Source organism: Lepidochelys kempii, chromosome 25 (genome assembly GCF_965140265.1).
Source record: "Lepidochelys kempii isolate rLepKem1 chromosome 25, rLepKem1.hap2, whole genome shotgun sequence".
NCBI lineage: Eukaryota > Metazoa > Chordata > Testudines > Cheloniidae > Lepidochelys > Lepidochelys kempii.
Window position 1 is genome coordinate 9,592,580 of NC_133280.1, and position 20,752 is coordinate 9,613,331.

At 48.4% G+C, this 20,752-nt stretch overlaps 2 protein-coding genes across 10 annotated transcripts in view; one reads left to right on the forward strand and one right to left on the reverse strand.

Annotated features, from left to right (window-relative positions):
• The window catches only part of UHRF1 (ubiquitin like with PHD and ring finger domains 1), a 76,639-nt gene that overhangs the window by 18,585 nt on the left and 37,302 nt on the right, over positions 1-20,752 (forward strand). Inside the window, exon 1 of one of the 4 annotated variants that reach the window (XM_073324082.1) lies at positions 12,488-12,720. The exons of the other annotated variants lie outside the window; for them this stretch is intronic. The gene's annotated coding sequence lies outside the window, so the exon portion shown is untranslated. Of the gene's footprint in view, positions 1-12,487; positions 12,721-20,752 lie in introns of those variants that run through there. 4 annotated transcript variants of the gene reach the window in all.
• LOC140903193 (perilipin-3-like) lies at positions 254-15,805 on the reverse strand. 6 transcript variants are annotated; one of them, XM_073324090.1, is made up of 8 exons: positions 15,701-15,805; positions 8,385-8,464; positions 7,024-7,219; positions 4,627-4,709; positions 3,501-4,176; positions 2,316-2,515; positions 1,934-2,062; positions 254-1,844 (listed from the first exon to the last, which is right to left on the reverse strand). In XM_073324090.1, exons 2-8 carry the CDS (start codon positions 8,445-8,447, stop codon positions 1,266-1,268), a joined length of 1,926 nt encoding a protein of 641 aa, XP_073180191.1. In that variant the 5' UTR covers positions 8,448-8,464; positions 15,701-15,805; the 3' UTR covers positions 254-1,265. The 6 variants fall into 6 exon arrangements, with proteins under 6 accessions (XP_073180191.1, XP_073180190.1, XP_073180192.1 ...); XM_073324089.1 differs by lacking the exon at positions 15,701-15,805 and having other exon boundaries at positions 7,024-7,148; positions 8,385-8,599; XM_073324091.1 differs by lacking the exon at positions 15,701-15,805 and having other exon boundaries at positions 8,385-8,517.

Here is a 20,752-nt window from a genome sequence, read left to right on the forward strand (position 1 = left end):
GTGCCTGGGGCAGCTTTTGGGAAAGAGTTCAGGAAGGAACCGGTCGTGAAAGACCAAAAGTAAATTCAGCATTACCTAGAGAAGATGGCTTGATTCCTTCGAAAGAACTAAAAGCAGAGCTCCTCCGGACTCTTGCTAGGGTGAGAAGAGGATGCTCTGGGTTGCTCTCTGTTTTTCTAATCAGAAGTGCTTCACCTTCAGATTTAAATATGCCGAGAGAGAGAGACACACACACATACTGCAAATGGTTCTCGTGGTTTGAAAGCAATTGAGATTTATTTTAAAGACCATGTTGCCATTTCTCCATAAATTCAAGCTCAGCACTTTGTTTCTGGAGGGACTATTGGAATAAGCATCAGCAGTAAAGGAGTCACTAGGAGTTGATCACCAAGACACACCAGCACCAATCCTTCCCACTTTATAGCTCAATCCCACCACAATGGCAATGTTGGATCCACCTGAGCAACTCCTGGAAAAGATGCCGTTAGCCATTGTTTTCAGTGGCTGCAGAGTGCTTGGGACCTGGGGTGTATCTGATATGCACAGAGTTAGTTTTTTGAGTGGGATTTTTAAAAGTACTGAATAAGTTGTGAACACAAGTCCCATTGAACACTGGCACTTAAAAAAAAAAAAAAAAACACCCCCCCCTTGATACTATTCCTGTGCAAAAGAAAGGTTTGGAGACATCCACAGCTGCTGCCGACTGTCCTGCTTGGATGGTCTCAGCCCTGCAGGGAGCAGAACAATCAGAAAAAAGGGAGTATATTCTAGTGTATATGATGGACAGCTATAACAAGTAACAGGAGGAAACAGTATCAAAAGTTAAGGGCATCATTTTGTTGTGTTAAGCTGTCCACAGTTTGGATGCATTTAGTTTTGATGCTTGACTTTTTGCAAGACTGCTGCTCTCCTCTACATCTGTCCTCAGTGAGGCGTAGCAATCCACACAGGGACTGCCACAGATGTGCAGCTCTTACAGCCAACACGGAGAATTCCCCCTCCCCCACCTCAGTACAGTGTTCTTCAGAAATAAGGCAAGAGCGGTAGGTGCAGACAGTCAAGCCACTTTGGTTAGTGAGTTTCCTGCAAGATACAGCTAGATGAGCTGACTGTATGTTAGCTCTGAGCATGGGATAGTGTGTCAGGGGTAGGTGCAGAGAGGCAATCACTCTCCCTTTGATGGGTCTGGCAGGTATAGGAGTGACTAAAACCTACAGGGAAGTTCTGTTCTTTCCAAGGAAGCTGGCTGCAATAGCTGGAACATTTCAAGGATCTTCCTTTTTTTTTTCAGCCACCATCTTCTCTGATGCCCTGGTCAACTCCTCTACTGCCTTCTTCAGTGCTTTCATTGCCTCCTTTGATGCTTTAGGTATCTTCTCCTCCTCCTTCAGTGCCACAGCCATCTCCTTCTCTGGTGCCTTGAGGACCTCAGCCACCTTCTTCTGTGCCGAAGCCACCTCTTGCCGTGCAGGTGATATCATCTCTGTCATAATTTCTTTCGGCTCCTCTGCTGCTTCTTGGGTCACTCTGACTGACGGAGTGAAGGGGCCCACGAGCCAGTTGAGGGGAGTGTTGTGTGCGACATACTCCAGTAGAGCATCCAGAGACTCCTGGGTCTTTATCACTTTCTCCCGGCTCTGCGTCAGGGAGCTGCTGGAGAGGTCCTGGAAGGAATCCGCTCTGGAAAAGGAAGTGTGGAGCTGCTGCATGTTGTTAACGGCCTGCTGCACCATTTCCTGGATGCTGCTGGGGAGGCCTTGGATGCTGGATACCAGATTCACGTAGGCAGGGTGCAGCTGCTGGGTGATGATACTCACCATGGCTAGAGTATGAGACTCGACCTGCTGAGAGGAGAGTAGTGGGTAAGACATACAATGTGAAACCAGCATTTAGTGCACCATCCATCCATGTAAGTACTTCCCACTAGAGATACCTCTGGCTGGGAAGCATCTTTAGCTGGGTTTTCTCTCGGCTGGGTCCGGCTCCACTCCATCCCCAGCTGTTGAAGCTTCTCCAGGCTATCCTGAAGCTTCTGACCAACGCTCTGTTTTATGTATTCGATCTGGCAGGGAGACAAGAATGATCATTGCAGATACCTGTGACCAGCAAGAAGCTCTGCAATGCCCAAGTCCCTCTTACACAGTGGGGTCCGAGAACAGGAAACAGGCAGTACCACACCAAGGAAGCTGCTGCACATCAAGCAGAGATGGGAGCGTAGGTAGATGTGAGACTCAGAGGGCAGCCTGGGAACAGAGCGATTTAGCACTGCGGTGGAATGCTTTGCATCCCCAGGGTGGGAAAGGGGGTGTTCTTACTAGGTTTATTGCCAGCTGGAGTTGGGAAAGAGTATCCTGGGTGTTTTGCTTGACAAGCTGCAGCTTGTTCAGGGAGTGCTGGTAGGCTCGGTGGCGGACTTTGTTTGAGAGGGAACCCAGGCGCACGAAGTAACTCTGCCGCTGTTTCTGCTCTTCCACGGAGGCCATGTTGAAGCCCTCGACGGCTATGGCAAGTTCAACTGAAGGGAACAATCGTATAAGGGTCAAGTTATCAGCAGGAATGCCCGCCCCCAGCGATGGTCCTTTTGGGCCCATTGCACAAGGTCGTCGACACACTAACTGCCCCACTCCTGGTCTCTGTGCCACTGTTTCCCTAACTGTAAAATGGGGATAATGATACTGACCGCCTTTATAAAGCACTTCAAGATCAACTGAAGAAAGAACTAATGGTTATTATGAGAGCTCAGACACAAGGTTTGAGAGGACAGCAGCTGTCTGAAGGGATGAAGAATGAACTGATTTTTCTTTCCCCACAGAGCTCACCTGCTTTTACCCACCAGTTTCAAGGCAACTAAGACAAAACAGTAGTTAGCGAACGTCGGAACCTCTTCCCTGTGTCGCATGCCAGCTCCTAATGTTGAGAGAAAGTCATTGGGGTGACAAGTCTAACGCAACTTACCTGTCCAAGACAGGAGAAGGCCTCTGCCATCTAGCAGAAGCAATAGTGTCTGAGCTTGGATGGAGGAGCGGGGACTGCATTTTCTATTGCTAGCACATGCTATGCAGTAGTGGCTCTCAACCTGTCCAGACTACTGTACCCCTTTTAGGAGTCTGATTTGTCTCGTGTACCCCCAAGTTTCACTTCACTTAAAAACGACTTGCTGACAAAATCAGACATAAAAATACAAGTGTCACATCACACTAGTACTGAAAAATGGCTGACTTTCTCATTTTTACCATATAGTTATAAAATAAATCAATCTGAATATAAATCTTGTATTTACATTTCAACGTATAGTACATAGAGCGGTATAAACAAGTCATTGTCTGTATGAAATTTTAGTTTATGCTGACTTCGCCAATGCTTTTTATGTAGCCTATTGTAAAACTAGGCAAATAGCTAGATGAGTTGATGAACCCCCTGGAAGACCTCTGTGCACCCCTAGGGGTACGTGTACCCTTGGTTGAGAACCACTGCTGTAGAATGTCTAAGCACTTTCTCACCCAGTTCCTCATTTGTCATGGGGAGGTAATGATCCACCAGCACCTCTGATTTCTCCAGAACAGCATCCACTCCACTTGCTACCAGCTGGCCCGCTGCCTTGGCTTTATTCAGGCTGTTGGTCAGCACGGAACTGGTCATCTCCACGCCGTCCTGGACAGCCTCTCTGCTCCGCCCTACAACTGTATTCACTTTGCTGGTCACAATGTCCTTTGCACCACAAGCAGCTTCCTTGGCAGTATTGACGGTGGAGGACACCACTGATTTGGTCAGCTCAACGCTGTCCTGGACAGTCCCTCTGGTCAGGTCCACTGCTTCGGTCACTCTGTTGGTCACAATGTCCTTCGCACCACAGGCAGCTTCCTTGGCAGTATTGACGGTGGAAGACACCACTGATTTGGTCAGCTCAACGCTGTCCTGGACAGTCCCTCTGGTCAGGTCCACTGCTTCGGTGACCCTGTTGGTCACAATGTCCTTGGCACCATAGGCAGCTTCCTTGGCAGTATTGACGGTGGAGGACACCACTGATTTGGTCAGCTCAACGCTGTCCTGGACAACATCTTTGGTTACATCTACAGCTCCGGCCACGCTGCTGGCCACCACATCTTTTGCGCCATAGGCAGCATCCACAGCACTCATCACTTTAGTAGACACCATCTGCTTGGTGTCTGAAATGACCTAGAGGGGAGAGCCAGAGGAAAGATTATATTACACTCACTCAAAGACTGAGGTTGTTTTTTTCCAGTGGGGAGACATCAGATACCCCTTCCTTCCCAAATGGCCCTTCTCTAGATAAATAGTGGCATGGCTCGGTAATGTCATCCATTAGTTCCCACCGCTGTAGGGCCAACAGGCAGCATGAATTGGTGTAGCTCCATGACATCAGCACCACTTACATCTGCCAAGGATCTGGCCCTTAGCCTCTCTGTCAGCGGGCAGCTCCTTTTCTAGCCCAAACATCTGCAAAGCAAATGTCTCTTCAGTCAGGGTTCACATTGCGCCGTCGCTCCCTCTTGACTAAGCGCTGCAACCCATCTGTTTCCCTAGGGCAGGCCTATGCCTCCCTCTCCATAGCATTGGCCCTCGAGCAAGTTGTAACTTCCCCTCCTGGGGGAGGATGCTGGATACCTTCTCCGTTGGTTGGTGAAGGAAGGGCAGGCTCTCCTCCAGTTTGTCCAGTCCCTTGCAGGCGTACTCGTTTACCGATCTGACTAAAGAGCGGGAGATGCACAGACTTAGTTCTCTGAATCTGTTACAGTTTGACTCCTGCTCGCAGTGGCAAGGCTAGGCAGAGGGAACCAGCACAAAGGCAACACAGCCGGCCTGATTCAAGCAGCCTTGCGGTCATGCCCTTTGGGAACCCGACTCCCTGTAATGGCAGGAAGTAGCACACTTCTCCATCAGAGGGGGTATCTTTATTACTCAGTTGCAGCCACTTGGGAGCCATATTAACTGGGAGGAAGGAATCCTGTTTGGTCCTCCACCAGAAGGTTGGAGGGTAGGAAGAAAGCCTCAAGCTATGGGGCAAAAAAGACTAAACAGCCCCTCTTGCCCAAGAATGGAATAGTGAGCAGTAGGCAGCACGGACTCCCATTTAATACCAGGCTCCAGTACTCCCCTGGGTGAAATACACGGCTTCCCAAGATCTGGAGGGCAAACATGTCAAGCAGGTTAGAGAACAGAGTGGCTGTAAAGGGCTAGATTCCAGTCTCACTGGAGTCAATGGCAAAATCTTCCATTAATTTCACTGGGCTCAGGATCTGGCTGAATACATGGGGCAGCAGGGTGAAGGAGTCAGCAGTGCTTTGGTTAAGCAAAGAAGTTAAATGGAGGAACTGTTGGTTCCTTGGGTCTGTGCCAAGCAAGCCCAGCAATTGCTGGAAAGAGTTAGCTAAGGTGGATGGGAAATACAGCTGTGAGAAAAGATAGAATCATAGAAATGTAGGGCTGGAAGGGACCTCGAGAGGTCATCAAGTCTCGTCCCCTGCGCTGAGGCAGGACCAAGTAAACCTTGACCAACCCTGACAGGGGTTTGTCCAACCTGTTCTTAAAACCTCCAGTGACGGGGATTTCACAACCTCCTTTGGGAGCCTGTTCCAGAGCTTACCTACTCGTATAGTTCAAAAGTTTTTCCTAATATCTAACCTAATTCTCCCTTGCTACAGATTAAACACATGACTTCTTGTCCTGCCTTCAGTGGACGTGGAGAACAATTGATCAACATCCTCTGTATAACAGAAGACTGATTATGTTCCCCCTCCGTCTTCTTTTCTCAAGACTAAACATGGCAGTTTTGTTAACCTTTCCTCAGAGGTCAGGTTTTCTAAGCCTTTTATCACTTTTTTTTTGCTCCCCTCTGGATTCTCTCCAATTTGTCCACATCTTTCCTAAAGTGTGACTCTCAGAATTGGACACAATATCCACCTGAGGCTACACCAGTGCGGGGTACAGCAGGACAATTACTTCCCGTGTCTAACATATGACACTCCTATTAATACACCCCAGAACAATATTAGACATTTTTGCAACTGCATCACAATGTCAATTCACATTCAATTTGTGATCCACATTCAATTTGTGATCAATTTGTGATCCTCAGATCCTTTTCAGCAGTGCTACTGCCTAGCCTGTTATCCCTCATTTTGTAGTTTTGCATTTGAATTTCCTTCTTAAGTGTAGTACTTTGCACTTGTCTTTATTGAATTTCATCTTGTTGATTTCAGAGCAATTCTCAAATTTGTCACGGTGGTTTTAAATTCTACTCCTGTCCTCCAAATTGCTTGCAACCCCTCCCAGCTTGGTGTCATCCACAAATGTTATAAGCATAATTTCCATTCTCCACATCATTAATGACAATATTGAATAGTACGGGACCCAGGACTGACCACTAGATACGCCCTCCCAGTTTGACCATTGATAACTACTCTTTGAGTATGATCTTTCAACAAGTTCTGCACCCACCTTGTAATAATTTCATCTAGTCCACAGTTCCCTACTTTGCTTACGAGAACGTCATGTGGGATTGTGTCAAAAGCCTTACTAAAAATCACAATATATCAGTCCTACAGCTTCTCCCCATCCACTAGGCCAGTAACCCCATCAAAGAAGGAAATAAGGTTGCCTTGGCATGATTTGTTCTTCACAAATCTTTGTTGGCTATTCTTTATAATATCCCTGTATGACTTGGAAATAACTCAGATGCTAGTTTAGGAGCATTTACAGTAGGAAGGTGTTAAACCCGAAGCTGTTTTTTCTTTTCATGCCCCATATTGGGCATCACAAACAGACTGTAACCACATCGCTAATACTCTCAGCAGCTGGGGCGTTCACGCCATGGGACTAAAGTGCTGGGATGGGAGAATGAGAAAGCTATCTAATGCTGCTCTCCTGTTAAACAAGTCTTCCCTGCTGGTCTGTGTCCTGAGCCCTCTTGCTCTGCTGCCACGCAGTGTAGTCTGAGATGTCCCATGAGGGTTCTCACACCTCCGCACAAGGTAGGAATCACCTGTCTTGGTGTTTACTCACTCTGAGGTTCCAGGTGGCTGAGAATTGGCTGCATGCCACCAACTGCGCTGCCCACTGCCATGGCAGCCACGATCTCTGCCACGTTGCAGATGTTGCTGACATATGGATGCGTCCCCTTGGTGTAGCTGTAAGCAGAGGAGACCACGTTGTAGGCAGAGCTGACAAAGGGCAAGCTGGCCACCCTGTTCACTATGTTCTGAGCAAGGGAAAGAAGAAGTGACATTAGCGGCAGATCCTGTCGCTGGTGGGTGAATATAAACTGTAGTCTGAGCTATGCATATTCCCAGAGAGGCTCTTTATGGAAACCACTCTTTCCTCTTTCTGCTCAAGTGCAGTGACAGAGAGGTGAAGGGACCTGGATATGAGTCAGCAGTGTGCCTTTGTTGCCAAGAAGGCCAATGGCATATTGGGCTGTATTAGTAGGAGCGTTGCCAGCAGATCGAGGGAAGTGATTATTCCCCTCTATTCGGCACTGGTGAGGCCACACCTAGAGTACTGCATCCAGTTTTGGTCCCCCCACTACAGAAGGGATGTGGACAAATTGGAGAGAATCCAGCGGAGGGCAACAAAAATGATTACGGGGCTGGGGCACGTGACTTACGAGCAGAGGCTGAGGGAACTGAGCTTATTTAGTCTGCAGAAGAGAAGAATGAGGGTGGATTTGATAGCAGCCTTCAACTACCTGAAGGGGGGTTCGAAAGAGGATGGAGCTCGGCTGTTCTCAGTGGTGGCAGATGACAGAACAAGAAGCAATGGTCTCAAGTTGCAGTGGAGGAGGTCTAGGTTGGATATTAGGAAACACTATTTCACTAGGAGGGTGGTGAAGCACTGGAATGGGTTACCTAGGGTGGTGGTAGAATCTCCATCCTTAGAGGTTTTTAAGGCCCGGCTTGACAAAGCCCTGGCTGGGATGATTTAGTTGGTGTTGGTCCTGCTTTGAGCAGGGTGTTGGACTAGATGACCTCCTGAGGTCTCTTCCAACCCTAATATTCTATGATTCTCAGGGCCACACCAGGAGTCAGTGACAGAGCGGGGATTAGAACTCAGGACCATGCTTCTTGTCAGTCACATATTGATTAAACATCACCCTCCCTGGATTTAGCACTGGAACCCATGGCAGATCGTTCTCCCAAATTTCAGCCTTATGGAACTCCCCCCCACACATGAAGTTACAGCCCTCTCCCGAGCAAGAGGAAACTGCATTCTCCATATTAAACTAGAGCCTCAAAGCACTCTGTGTGGCTGGACTCCTCTCTTGCCTGGATGTTGGGATGCTGGCATAAGTTAGCGCGCTGAAGCACCTGTTGGCAGGTGAATTGAGGATTACACTTTATAATAATAGCTTCCCGTGATTTACCTACCGCTTGCTGCTCTTCTTCAGCCTTTGGAGGGCCAGTATTCGTGGTCTTGTTTTCAGATGCCATTGTGAAGTTGGATGCAACTGAAAGGAGAGAAAAAGAACAGTTACAACATTATGAGTTAGCCTTCTGATATTACCAGTAACAGCTGGTGGACAGTATAATGCCACATGCACTTGGATTATTGTCCACCACATCTTAGGAACTTCAGAGCTCCTCTTCCTATTCCTTACAAGAAGAATGTGAAGATATTCTAATAGCTCCATCTAGTCATAGAGATTTCATGTGTTAATGTGAATATTTACCAGGGATCAGAATGTGCATGTAGGAGGGAAGCAATATCAATCTACCCAGCCTCCTTCCACCATCCCAAGTCAGCTGGATGTTCCTACTAAAATAAGCAGCACTGAAATTGCGTGGATACATTAATTTCTTAGACATCAGAGTTAGCGCCCCAGTGAGACGAACTGGCGCAGTTCTTACTCATATTAGGCCTGCTATATCTGTCTAGAAGACAGAGACACTCAGGCATCAGCCGCATGTTCTGAATGTCCTCTCTGCAGCTATAAAGTCTAGGATGCTTGAATAAAAGCTAATTGTGGCACCTTAGAGACTAACAACACAAGTCCTCCTGTTCTTTTTGCGGATACAGACTAACACGGCTGCTACTCTGAAACCTGAATAAAAGCTTGCACCCTGCAGAAGATGATGGCTTGTGTCACAGCATGTTGTCTCTCATCTTACTATAATTAAGCTTGCCAGAATTAGAGGTATATATTTTTTTTTAGAATTTTGATGGATAATATAGATTTTTATTTTTAAGCCTTTTTTATTTTTACCAATTTAAATTTTCACAGTTGTGGGAAATTAGGGGGGTTCAGACAATAATTATTTAATGACAGCAGACCCTGAGCTTCAAAAAGTTAAAGCCTTATAACCGTTCAAACGCACACTGGCAACATCACATGTCAAGCTATACAAAGTCAGTAGCCTTAAATCAAACTCAGACATTCTCAAGTGGCATTTTTCTTATTTTGCCAATCTGTAAATTGTGATCAGCCTTGATGGAAATATGTTTTCATGGGTTTGGGTGTGTACGGTGGAATTGACGTTTATTGACATTTGCTGATAAAAATAGAATCCTTCCAAGCCTAACTGTAAAGACGAGAGTTAACAATCCAATATGCCATCTTGACAGTGACTGTTGCAAGAGAGAAATTCCATTGTAGCCATGGAATGAGTGGGGAAGGCAGGTTTTCAGAGTTCTAATTTTGGAACCCTGGTTAGCTCATTGTCACATTATGACAATGGTATTTGAAGTTATATTTTTAAGACAACTGAACTTGCTTAACAACAGCTTTGAAAAAGCTCAGATTTCCCCCACTAATTCTGATGTTAAGATGGGTTTCCCCATGTCTCGGTCTATTTCCCAACAGGATGTAGCATCTCAGAGCACCCTGGCAAAACCTTAATTCCCATGAGAGAGAGACACAAGGGCCAATCGCCGAACAGAGATGCTGACACAGTGGCAGGCACTTCCACCATCAACAATTTTATGAACTAGTGACGGTGACGGCCATCTTTGTGTCAAGGCTCATTCAACACAGTCCTCTGCAAGGCCTCTGATCTTGGAGTCTCTCTCGCTGCAGCGCTGCCTACACTCGGGATTCTTTTTCACATTTCCCATCACTGTTCAGCTCCACCAGCAATAGCAACTTTGGAAGTCTTAGAATTTTGTGGGGAGGGGGGGCCGGGGGGGGGGCGTGATGTGTTCTTCTGTTGCAGTAGCACCTACCCTACAGGGTAGACAGATGGTCCCTGCCCCGAAGAGCTTACAATCAAATTCAGGGCAAGGTGCACCACTGGATGTAAGCAGTAGGAAGAAGCTGAGGAAAGAAGGACAAGGGAATCCTTGAAGACAGCATGTGTTCGGCTAGGCTAGCTATGCACACAGCTAGGGGAGACTGAAGAAGATACACAATATCACTATCAGCAGTCCTTACCAGCCAGCTACATGCTTGTTATTGGTTGATGTTTTATGGCAACCATTGCAGCAGTGTGTAACCAACTGTTAGAGCACCAAGGCCCCAGTTCAGGAGAGTACTTAAGGGCACTTTGTCAAATTAGACTCATCCTTAAGTCTCACTGAAGTCAAGGTGACTCAAGTGTGCTTAAGTGCTGCCCTGAACTGGGACCCTGGAGCTTGTGGACTGGGCTGTTGGGGGGACGGGGGCTGTGGCAGCGGCAGGCACAGGAATAATGATTTGGCTGCTTTTGGAGGGGTACTTTCTGTGCCCCCTGTGGCTGGAGAAGCTGCCTCCCTGCCCCCACCGTGGCTGGAGGAGCTGGCTCTCCCCACCTTCTCCAGCAGCCCCGGGGTCAGAGGAGTTCTGTGCCCCCGCTGATTGGGGGGGCCTGTGCCCCTGCTTGCCCACTCCCCCCCGGTGCATGCCCCTGGGCTGTGGTATTTAAGTCTAACACACATAGTTAGACCGGCTCTGAGCCAAGTTACATGGCATGGTGAGGTCACTGGGCTACAGACTGTGTTTTGTGTACATACAACACCTGACACGATCGGGGCCTTGATCCTGAACTGGGCCTGGGTCGGCCCCACTGCCATACAAATAATAAGAGTGTTAACACTGGTGGCAGCGTCTGGCGAGCTGTCTCCACCCGCCCCAGCCAGCGCTGCTTGGTAAGCCCTGTGGGGCTTTCCGTTTATGTGGGTACAGCACCTTGCACAAGAGGGTGCCTGAATGTGACAGTGCCTAGTGGGCCCCCTAATCTAAACAACACCTACCCTGGGGAAATGGCATCAGGGTCTGCCTGCACTGCTGAGCTGGCCCTGGTGATTGGCACTATCCCAGCAAAGCCCAGCCCCGTTCCTGTGTCCTCCTCCCTGGCGCTGTGCTGCCCCGTGTGCATGGGTCTTTGTGCCCCACTGAGCTGAGCCGCTCTAGGATGCTTTCCCAGTGAATTGTGGGAGAACTTGACTATCCTTCTGGGCACACGGCGGAGGGGAATAGTGGGAAGGTGCCGGAGGACGGTCGGCACTCATGTGGTTTATCCCGCATCCTCACTGCAAAGTGGCTAGTCACCAGCCCTAGGGAAAGCAGCACCCAGGCTGTAACCCACCACCACCCAGGCAGGCCAGCTTGCCTGCGTTGAAAATAACACCCCACTCGGATTAGAAGATTGTGTGTGGACGGGAGTGGGGTTAGGGGCAACATCTGCATGAGGGCCCGGGCTAACGTTGCTGTGAAGACAAACCTCAGTGTTAGGCAGCCTGGGAAATTTGTAGAAAGTTTCCCTAACATAGGCAGGGCCTGGGAGTGGTGGAGGCCCAGTATCCAGAATCAACTGGCTGTTCACAGGACGTGCTAGCAACCACTGGTTGTTCCTCTTACACTTTCAGGAGACTGGTTTGTTGTTAAAGGCTAGGCTGAGTCAGCCTGCAGCATTTGTCAAAGGGACCCCACCCCCCCACACATATGATGCAACACCATGTAGGGCAGCTCCTGCCCGCAGTTGTCATTTCCAGTCTGAAAACGCACTTTGTTTTTGCACTATATCTCACTGGCCTTGGAGTCCGGGTTAGTCTAGGGGTAAAATCTTGCACCGTAAGATTGTCTCCTAATTAGCGTGTCAACAAGCCAGGACAGAACACCTCACTCCTTGGGCCGCCTGAGAAAAACCCAGGGCCTGAGTTTCCGCTCACTCTCGCTGGTGGAAATCAGGATCAGCTCCTTCGGAGCTAAAGGATCTCTGCTGATGTTAAACTAGACACTACAGGCCTGGTTTTGGTACAGTTTTCAATGCGCGAGTGACACAGTGCTTAGGGCATGAGGGTGTTAAAACATGGTTTGACGTGCCTGCGTAGGTGGGACCAGGCCTTGCTACGGTGCCAGCATCTGTGGCCTGGTTTTTCAGTATCTGCGGCAGGCCCTTGTAATCCTGCGGCCTGGTTTTTCAGAGGTGCTGAGTAGCCACACACTCTCATTGATATCGGTGGATGTTGCAGGTGCTTAGCACCACTAGGGAGGGAAAAAGATCAGGCCACTGGTATCTCAAGACTTTTTTTTTTTTTTTTTTTTTGCTTGTCTAGCTCAATAGTGCTCAGTGATTGAAACTCCCATCTGGCTGCGGAGACCAGCAGCCGGTGCACCCCTTTGAAATGACTTACTGTTGCAAAAAAAGTGTTTGATCCTAGCTGGAGGAGGGCCTCTTTCAGACAGACCAGACTGCCCTTGTGAAATACCCCAGCATGCTTTCCCAGTTCAGCACATTCTAGACATTGCTGGATGTTTGCTCAAGAGCACAGGAGGTTCTGCTTATCAAGGTACGGACCATTGCTTTATCCGCCTGGCTGGGAATTGCTTGTGTGAGCCAGGAGATGGCTTGAGTGCAAAGTAGTTTTCACCTACATGTGGAAACAGGCTCTGCTCATATTTGCTGTTGGTTAAGTCAGCTTTATTTGCTACATTCTTATGCAAATAGGAACCTGGGATCTCATCCGGCTGGAAATCTGCTTCCCACATTCAAGTAATCTGTGAAGTCCAGCCTCTCTCCTCCAACAGGCAAGGACTGATTGATCAATAGGAACTATGAAACTAGGCAGACTGGATAGCTAACAGGAAAGGAGTACTTGTGGCACCTTAGAGACTAACAAATTTATTTGAGCATGAGCTTTCGTGAGCTACAGCTCAGTTCATCGGATGTAGCTCACAAAAGCTTATGCTCAAATAAATTGGTTAGTCTCTAAGGTGCCACAAGTCCTCCTATTCTTTTTGCGAATACAGACTAACACGGCCGCTACTCTGAAACCTCACCTTAAGTGATCACTCTCGTTACAGTGTGTATGGTAACACCCATTGTTTCATGTTCTCTATGTATATAAATCTCCCCACTGTATTTTCCACTGCATGCATCCGATGAAGTGAGCTGTAGCTCACGAAAGCTTATGCTCAAATAAATTTGTTAGTCTCTAAGGTGCCCCAAGTCCTCCTTTTCTTTTTGCGGATACAGACTAACATGGCTGCTCCTCTGAAACCTGGATAGCTAATGACTCTTTTACGAGAGGCAGCTAGCGTTAATAGTTTGGATGGGAGGAAGGAACACTAGAAAGAATGTGAATGGGTGTGTGGTCTTGTGGTTAAAGCACCTGATTCGGTCAGGTGTCCTGGGTTCCCATCCCAGTTCTACCACTGACTTGCTGGGCGACTAAGCAACACTGTGCCTCAGACTCCCTTTCCGGAACGCGGCGCGGACAGCACTTTACACCTGGGGAAGCTGGTTGTTAAGTGCGTTGTGATCAGAAGAAGAGGACCAACATTTTCCGGGGTGGCCAGTGATTCCCAACTTGAGACACCTTGGGCCCTAAGTTTCAGAATTGGTGGGAGATGGGGGCTCCACAGCTTTTCTCACAATCAGACCCAAGAGGCCCCCCAAGACTGATGCACCCACAAAACATAAATGTCACTGGCTGCCTTTGAAAACGTTGGTCCAAGGAGTTTGGTAACATGGTGTGAGGCTGTGCATGATGTAAACCAGGGGTTCTCAACCTTTTCCTTTCTGAGCTCCCCCTTCACCCCCCCGCTATAAAAACTCCATGGCCCACCTGTGCCACAAAAAGTGTTTTTCTGCATATCCAGTAGATTACAAGCCAGGGCCAGCATTAGGGGATAGCAAGCTGGGCAACTGTCCAAGGCTCCACGCTACAGGGGGCTCCGCAAAGCTAAGTTGGCTTCATCCCCATGCGGCAGGGTTCGGGCTTCAACTTTGGCCCTAGGCAGTGGGGCTCAGGCTTTGGCGTTCTTCCCTGGGCTCCAGTGACTCTAACGCCAGCCCTGCTTTCTGGTTTAATTTGGACCCCCTGAAACCAGCTCACGGCTCCCCAGGGGGCCTCAGATAAACTACCCGTATGGGTTGAGTTGAGAGTCAGACTGTGCTCTGGGCTTCTCATTCTACTGTCTATCTTGTTTACTCTGAAATCTTTTAGGTCAGGGACTCTATTTGTATCTTGTGCAGCACAGAGCATGTTGTCAGTGTTTAATAATTAGTATAGTTGGATTCCCTGTAAGGTTTCTAGCAGAGCCTTGTGTTATTAGTTGCTTTTTCTTCCCTTGGAAGGTTGTGCGTAAAGCACCAACTCTAGGCATATATAGCTACCACCATTTTTCGGGTCCTGCTATTATCCTACTGCAGAAATACTGAATGTCTTTATCATGCCTCTGACAGATGGTCACCACTATAGAAAAGTTACAGGCAGGTCTCAAGGTCCTGGAAACTGGAGAGAGACCCTAAGGTTTAACTCATCAGTTTCTCTTAGTCATTGGATTGCTGACCTCCCTTGGATAGCCACAAAGTCTGTGTTAACATTAGAGGTAAACAGAACTCAATAAGTCAGTTATTTGCCTATAGCCCCACTTCATAAGAGATCAACCCTCCCATGGATTGCCTCCCAGTTCCCCATTACTTGGTTCTCAAAATGTTTTCTTCTGCAGGCTGCTAGTGGCCCATGGGCCACAGTTCAAGAACTGCAGCATTAATCAATCATACAAAGAATTAATTGAACTTCCAGGAGCATCTTCACTACCAGTAGTGGGCTTCTGCAAAGCACATGCCTCTTCTTCTAATTTCTATTATGGTTGCATCCAAAATATAGTGGGCACTCTACAGACATAGGAAGATGTGTCTGCCTGTGAAGAGCTTACAGGGTAGGAAGGAAAAAAAAATGCACAGACCATAGGGATCAAAAAGAATACACATAAAGCAAAGTAATTGGTGTCTGTGTGTGTGATTGCAGGTCTTGTTAGCGCTGGTCTCCCCACAGGTCTTAAAAAGTCTCTCTCACACACACAGACACACAGGGAAGGGATGAGAAAAGGGTAGCCTTAACTGGGTACTTTTCAGCCTTGCTGCCCTCTCAGTTTGGAGATGGTCTTGGAGAGACCAGGGATAAACGGTCAAAAGCAGGGGCCCGATTCTTCCTTTCCCCTGCAGTTGGTGTAGTTTTTACACTAGTGCAAAAGACAGACATTCTGACTTGGTCGCGTTTCACACCCACATTGCACTACTGGTGTAAATAACTACACTAGGGGCAGGGCAAATCCGACAGGCCCCAAATCTCCAGGTCCTCCCCTCCAAAGCAGCAGCAGCGACTCCCAGAGCAGAGATTGTAGGGGCAGGCGACAGTGTGATCTTCCCTTGAAGAGAGCTGCCTGATCTCCCTCCTGGTTGCTGTTAGCCTGGCATTTTACATGCAAACTTACCAAGTATAGCCAAGGCTACAATATACTACAATTGCAGCCTGGCCTTACCTGGTCTGTTGTCTTCTGCTCGCTCCGGCGCCCGAGATATCTTTGTCCTCCTGTGCAAATGGCAAAGTTCTGTTCAGCGCCTGGGTGGGTCCTGCCAAGCCCGGGACAGACAGCTGGAGAAAGCCAATCCAGGAGCGGCATTCTTCACCCTGGCCAATCAGAAGTGGCATGTAGGTGGGGCTAGAATGCTGTGAACTGGGGGAGAGGGAAGTGGCAACGCAAGATTCCAAAGGGGTCCCTGGGCCAGGAGGAGAGGGGAGATTTCTCCAGCTCTCCAGAAGCGGGAGGTAGGAGAGGCCCAGCTCAGCCCAGTGATTCAAAGGGCTCCCAGCCCCTGCCTGTCTGAACAAAGGTGGGGAATTGCAAAAGTTAGCTGTTTTGGTTCTTCTTAGCATCTCTCTGGTGGACATGGGTGGTGGGCTGCTGTTGGCATGTCCTGAAGGAGCTAGTCAGGAAGAGCACCCACAAAGCATGGTGGGGATTCTAGGTGCAAGCCCCCATGATAGCAAGGGATTGAGGGGTGATTTGGCGGCAGGAACTGCCTCGTCTCAGGGGCACATTTATCATGCATCATGGGAGCTGGGGGTGAATTCCTGGGCACGGCAGGGCTTGGGGACGGTGCGGCATGTCGAGGTTCGTTCACCAGGCATTGGGGCACTGTGGCAATTCAGTGTTCATTTTCACAGTGCTTTTTTATGTATTTCTGAGTCTTAGGAGATGCTTCTGGGCTTCTGAGTCCTTTTCTCCCCCCCCCCCCCATTGACTGGCATGGGGTGGTATTTGTGCAATTCCCAACTCACTCTCTCTGTTTCCTCTGTCTGTTGCTGAACTACCAGAATTAGCTTAATCCCCATGAAACCCACCCTGGCTACAATCCCCCAAATGCTGCCTTCTCTACCCCCATGTACTGCCATTGCTTAAATCCCTGAGCCACCAAACCCTACAGCTCATTTCATGCCACCCCAATGCCCATCCTTGCTGCTCTGTATGAAGGAGGGCACCCTGGCTCCTTCAGAGAATCTGGTAAATTAGCCAGAGACCCCAAATGTTATGCGGTACCCCATAAATAAAGAGACATGAAAGCAATCCAATGTGTGCAAAGTGCCTCAAAGGACTGGAGTGCATCGTCTGAATAAGCCAGAATATTTACCTTCCAGTCCTCTCCTGCCCTGAGGGCAGGTCCCATTGCTAACACAGGAGTTGGCTAGTCCCTCCTGTTTTAAAATCTTAGCTGGCTACAGATTGGCACTAGGGTGATCAGACAGCAAGTGTGAAAAATCGGGACATGGGGTGGGGAGTAATAGGAGCCTATATAAGAAAAAGACCCCAAAATCGGGACTGTCCCTATAAAATCAGGACATCTGGTCACCCTAATTGGCACAAGCAGCAGTGGGCTGATACCTGTGACTGCACAATGATGAAATGACATGAGCCTCAGGTGGAGTGTGAGCTCTTTGGGGCATGGACTTTTGTTTGTACAGTGTCCAGCATAATGGGTCCCTGATCCTGATTGGCATGTCTAGGTGCTTCTTTGATAGAAATAATAAACATAATGAATACTTTTCTCTGCTGTAGCCTCTTTCATCCTGAGATTTCAAAGCTTGTTCCAAACAATTGTTAGCTGACCTCCACAGCACTCGTTATTATCCCCGTTTCACAGAGGGGAAAACTGGGTCACAACAAGGAGTTAAGACCAACATTTTCTAAAGTGGATCCATTATTCTGAGTATCGTAGTTTTTGGGTGAGAACTTAGGGTCTGATTTTTCATGTGATCCACAGGATGCACTGAAATGACGAGGATCTGTGGGTATCTGGCACTTGTGGAAATCTGAAGTTAGGTAGCCCAAAATGTTGGCATCCAGAGTCAGTTGCCACTTTTCAAAATTGGACTGGACGTGACTTGTCACATTCATAGGTGAGGTGGTAAATGAAGTAAGTTCACTGTCAGTGTGTGAAAGGGAGGCTAAGTAGGCCAGTTTTGGAAATGGCGGTGAAAGCCTTTTCAGACATGTGTCTGTTACGCCATTCAAGGTGTGTAAACAGGCAGTGCAACTTGGAAGCAATCTAAATGTGCTGCACGTGGGACTGTAATGTGGCACAGCAGTTGGCTGGCTGGATTGGAATGGCTATTGGCTGTCTAAGTGGCAGGTGGAATGGGTGTGCATATCCCAATGATGATGATTAATTATATATATATATTGCCTTAAGTGTGGGTGATCCAAGCCTCACAATCTAATGTATTTATCCGCACAACACCCCTGCTATTATCCCCACTTTACGGATGGGGAGATAAGGTACAGAGAGGCTAACGGTGGGGTCTGCAAGGGGCTTAGGTGTCTAGTTGCTACATTAGGCACCTGAGTCCAACATTTAGGCTTGGTCTACGCTACAGAGTTAAGTCAACATAAGGCAGTTTACGTCAACCTCATTATGTCAGTGTCTGCCCTAGAATGCTGCTTCCACCAAAGTCAGTGGCCTGCTATCCCGAAATAATAACTCCAGCTCCATGAGCGGCGTAGCACTTATGACGGTGTAATTAGGGAGCCGCAGTGTCCATGTACACATTGCATTATTTACATCAGTTCTTGGCTGTCATTCTGATCAGTTTCATGGCTGTCCCTGGCTCTTTGCCAGCCCCTGCAGGTGGCGAAGGGTTAATAAAACACTGCACCCTTCTTTCCCCTGCTGCCTTGAGAATCCACCTCCTGATGCGCCTCTCCCCTCCCCTGCAGAGGCGCCTTTGTAGAAAGGTTCTAAGGTTGTAGAAATATTTTCAGCTGACAGCCTTGATTAAAAACATTCCCCACCCTCTCCGCAGCATCTTCGCTCCTTTGGGGACTACGGGCCAAGGCCATCATCTGTGGGGGAAGGAGCGTGGCGCATCCTTGTGCCGAAACGGACCGATAGCCCCAGCGTGTCGGGTATGCAGACCCCTGAGCAGAGCAAAGGAAGAGGTGTAGGTGGAGATTTTTGCTGGAGCAGTAGCCTTTAAACATAGTGCTGGAGCTGCCATGGGCTTGTCATCCCGCCTGGCCTGGTGGAGAGAACAGACTGTACTTGGCACTGGTTACATCTGTACTTTCTAGTTCCCAGCCCTGCGCTGGGCGCTGCTGGGAATCCTCAGGGGCATGGTGGGGAGGAACCCTCCTCTCTAGGCTCCGGGGAAGTAGCAGTTCCACTCCACAGCTGCCCATGCACCCTAAGAACGGGCATAAGTCATGCTGCCGGAGTCTTTTTTTGCAGTAGTCGTATTAAGTCTGGCGGGGGGGGGCCCTTGCCACTACGTGGCCTTAGTGTCAGCAAGCTCTCTTTGCCTGAGGGAGAAAGGTGCTGTTGCCCCTTAAGAAGCCTGGGGGATACACAAGGGTCTTAATTTTCAAGTTTTATTTTGTTTAAAATTTCCTGGTAATTGATGAGTTTTTATTAGAAAAAAAAACGGGTGAAAACTGGTGCAAAAAATTATCTTCACAGTTTTCTGGGTAGATATCGGGGTTAATATTTGGGGATGCGAGGATAGGAAAAAAAGCAACAAATAGAGAAAAATAAGAATATTGAAAGTAAAAGCAGTTTAATGCTCTGGTTTGTTTCATGAACTGTACGTTAACAGGTTTCAGAGGAGCAGCCGTGTTAGTCTGTGTCCGCAAAAAGAACAGGAGGACTCGTGGCACCTTAGAGACTAACCCATTTATTTGAGCGTAAGCTTTCGTGAGCTACAGCTCACTTCATCGGTTGTACACATGGAGGCACATGTCTGTGTGTGTGCATCTTCCCCACTACATTGTCTGACTTTAACAGACAGCGTCACATTTACACCAAGACTAATGTATTATTAACAGAAACACATCTACCTATTGTAATGGATTGGATGTTCTGAACTTACTCTGTCTTTTCATGTACTTGACTGGTTCAAAAGTTGGGTGAAAAGCAGGAATACCCCAATAATAGCTTTTGTAAAATGTGGGAACTTGTCGGTAAAAATTGTTAAAAACTGAAAACAAAGGTAATTCTGAGATTCCCTCCTTGCCCAACTCCAGTCTCTCCAGCTAGGCCCTATATTGTATTCCTGGTTAGGGGATTGCTACTATGCCTGGCAGCGTCCTTTCTGTACTAGAAGACACAGAGGGGTCTCATGTATCTTTTGCTCCCTGTATACCTGCTGCCTGGTCCCCTTCTCACCCTGGTGGCTGAGTTAGTGCCTTCCCAGCTTCTGCCCCTCCCCAGGCTCCATATGCAATCCCACAGCAACCTGGTTTCTTTCCCCAGCCTCCCCTGATGCCGCCCAATCAGCAGGCAGGCTGGCTTGTTCCTGCCTGCTTTCCCAGCCTTCTGGCTCTCTCTGCTGCTGGCTTTCCACCTGCCAGTTCTCCACCCAGACCTGCTCCTCCATTCTTCCCTGGACTTGCCAGCTCCACACCTTTAGGTGGAGAGACTTTCCTAATGTTGTCTCTGCTCCCAGTGTGTGTGTGTGTGTGTGTGTGTGTGTGTCTCTGGGGCCAGCTATTTAAAGGGTATTTGTCCTCCTGAGTCCAGGCCACTGACCTGGGTCTTCCTTCTCGCATCCAGACAAACCATGACACAAGACACTTGGGTGGGTGGGGAATGAACCTGTGGATCTGCTCTAGTATCATCCCCATTCTACAGGGCGGGAAGGGAACCTGAAGCACAGAGAAGCAAAGTCACTAACCCAGCGAGTCAGCAGTGGAGTTGGATTTAGAACTCAGGTCTCTTGATGACCATTCCTCTGATCTAACTAGAGCATACTGCAGCCCTGAGTTAGGAGGTATGCAGCGTCTCTTTGTATTCTCACCCTGCTCTTGGGTCCTAGCTAGCCCCACCCTCTCTCATTTTTTGACTCATTCTGGCACCTTGGCCCAATCCAGAACCCTCTTGTGCAAAGCCCTGTTGTGAAATCAGGCAGCTGGCACACACGTTTCACAGCAAACCTTTATTATCTGGACCTCAGCAAACTTGTTCCTGGATCACTGTATAGAGATTCATCTGAAAACGCTGGGTGCATCCACATGGTCACTTTGCATCTGGTGCAGATCTGC

Excerpts from the sequence above, each read along its gene's own strand:
- LOC140903193 (XM_073324089.1), bottom strand. The coding sequence starts at position 8,578 with ATGTGGTGGACAATAATCCAAGTGCATGTGGCATTATACTGTCCACCA. Across the intron at positions 4,710-7,023 it reads CAGCCACCTGGAACCTCAGA|TCAGATCGGTAAACGAGTAC; the intron begins GTGAGTAAACAC and ends CCCGCTCTTTAG. Across the intron at positions 2,063-2,315 it reads TCCAGCTGGCAATAAACCTA|ATCGAATACATAAAACAGAG; the intron begins GTAAGAACACCC and ends TCTCCCTGCCAG.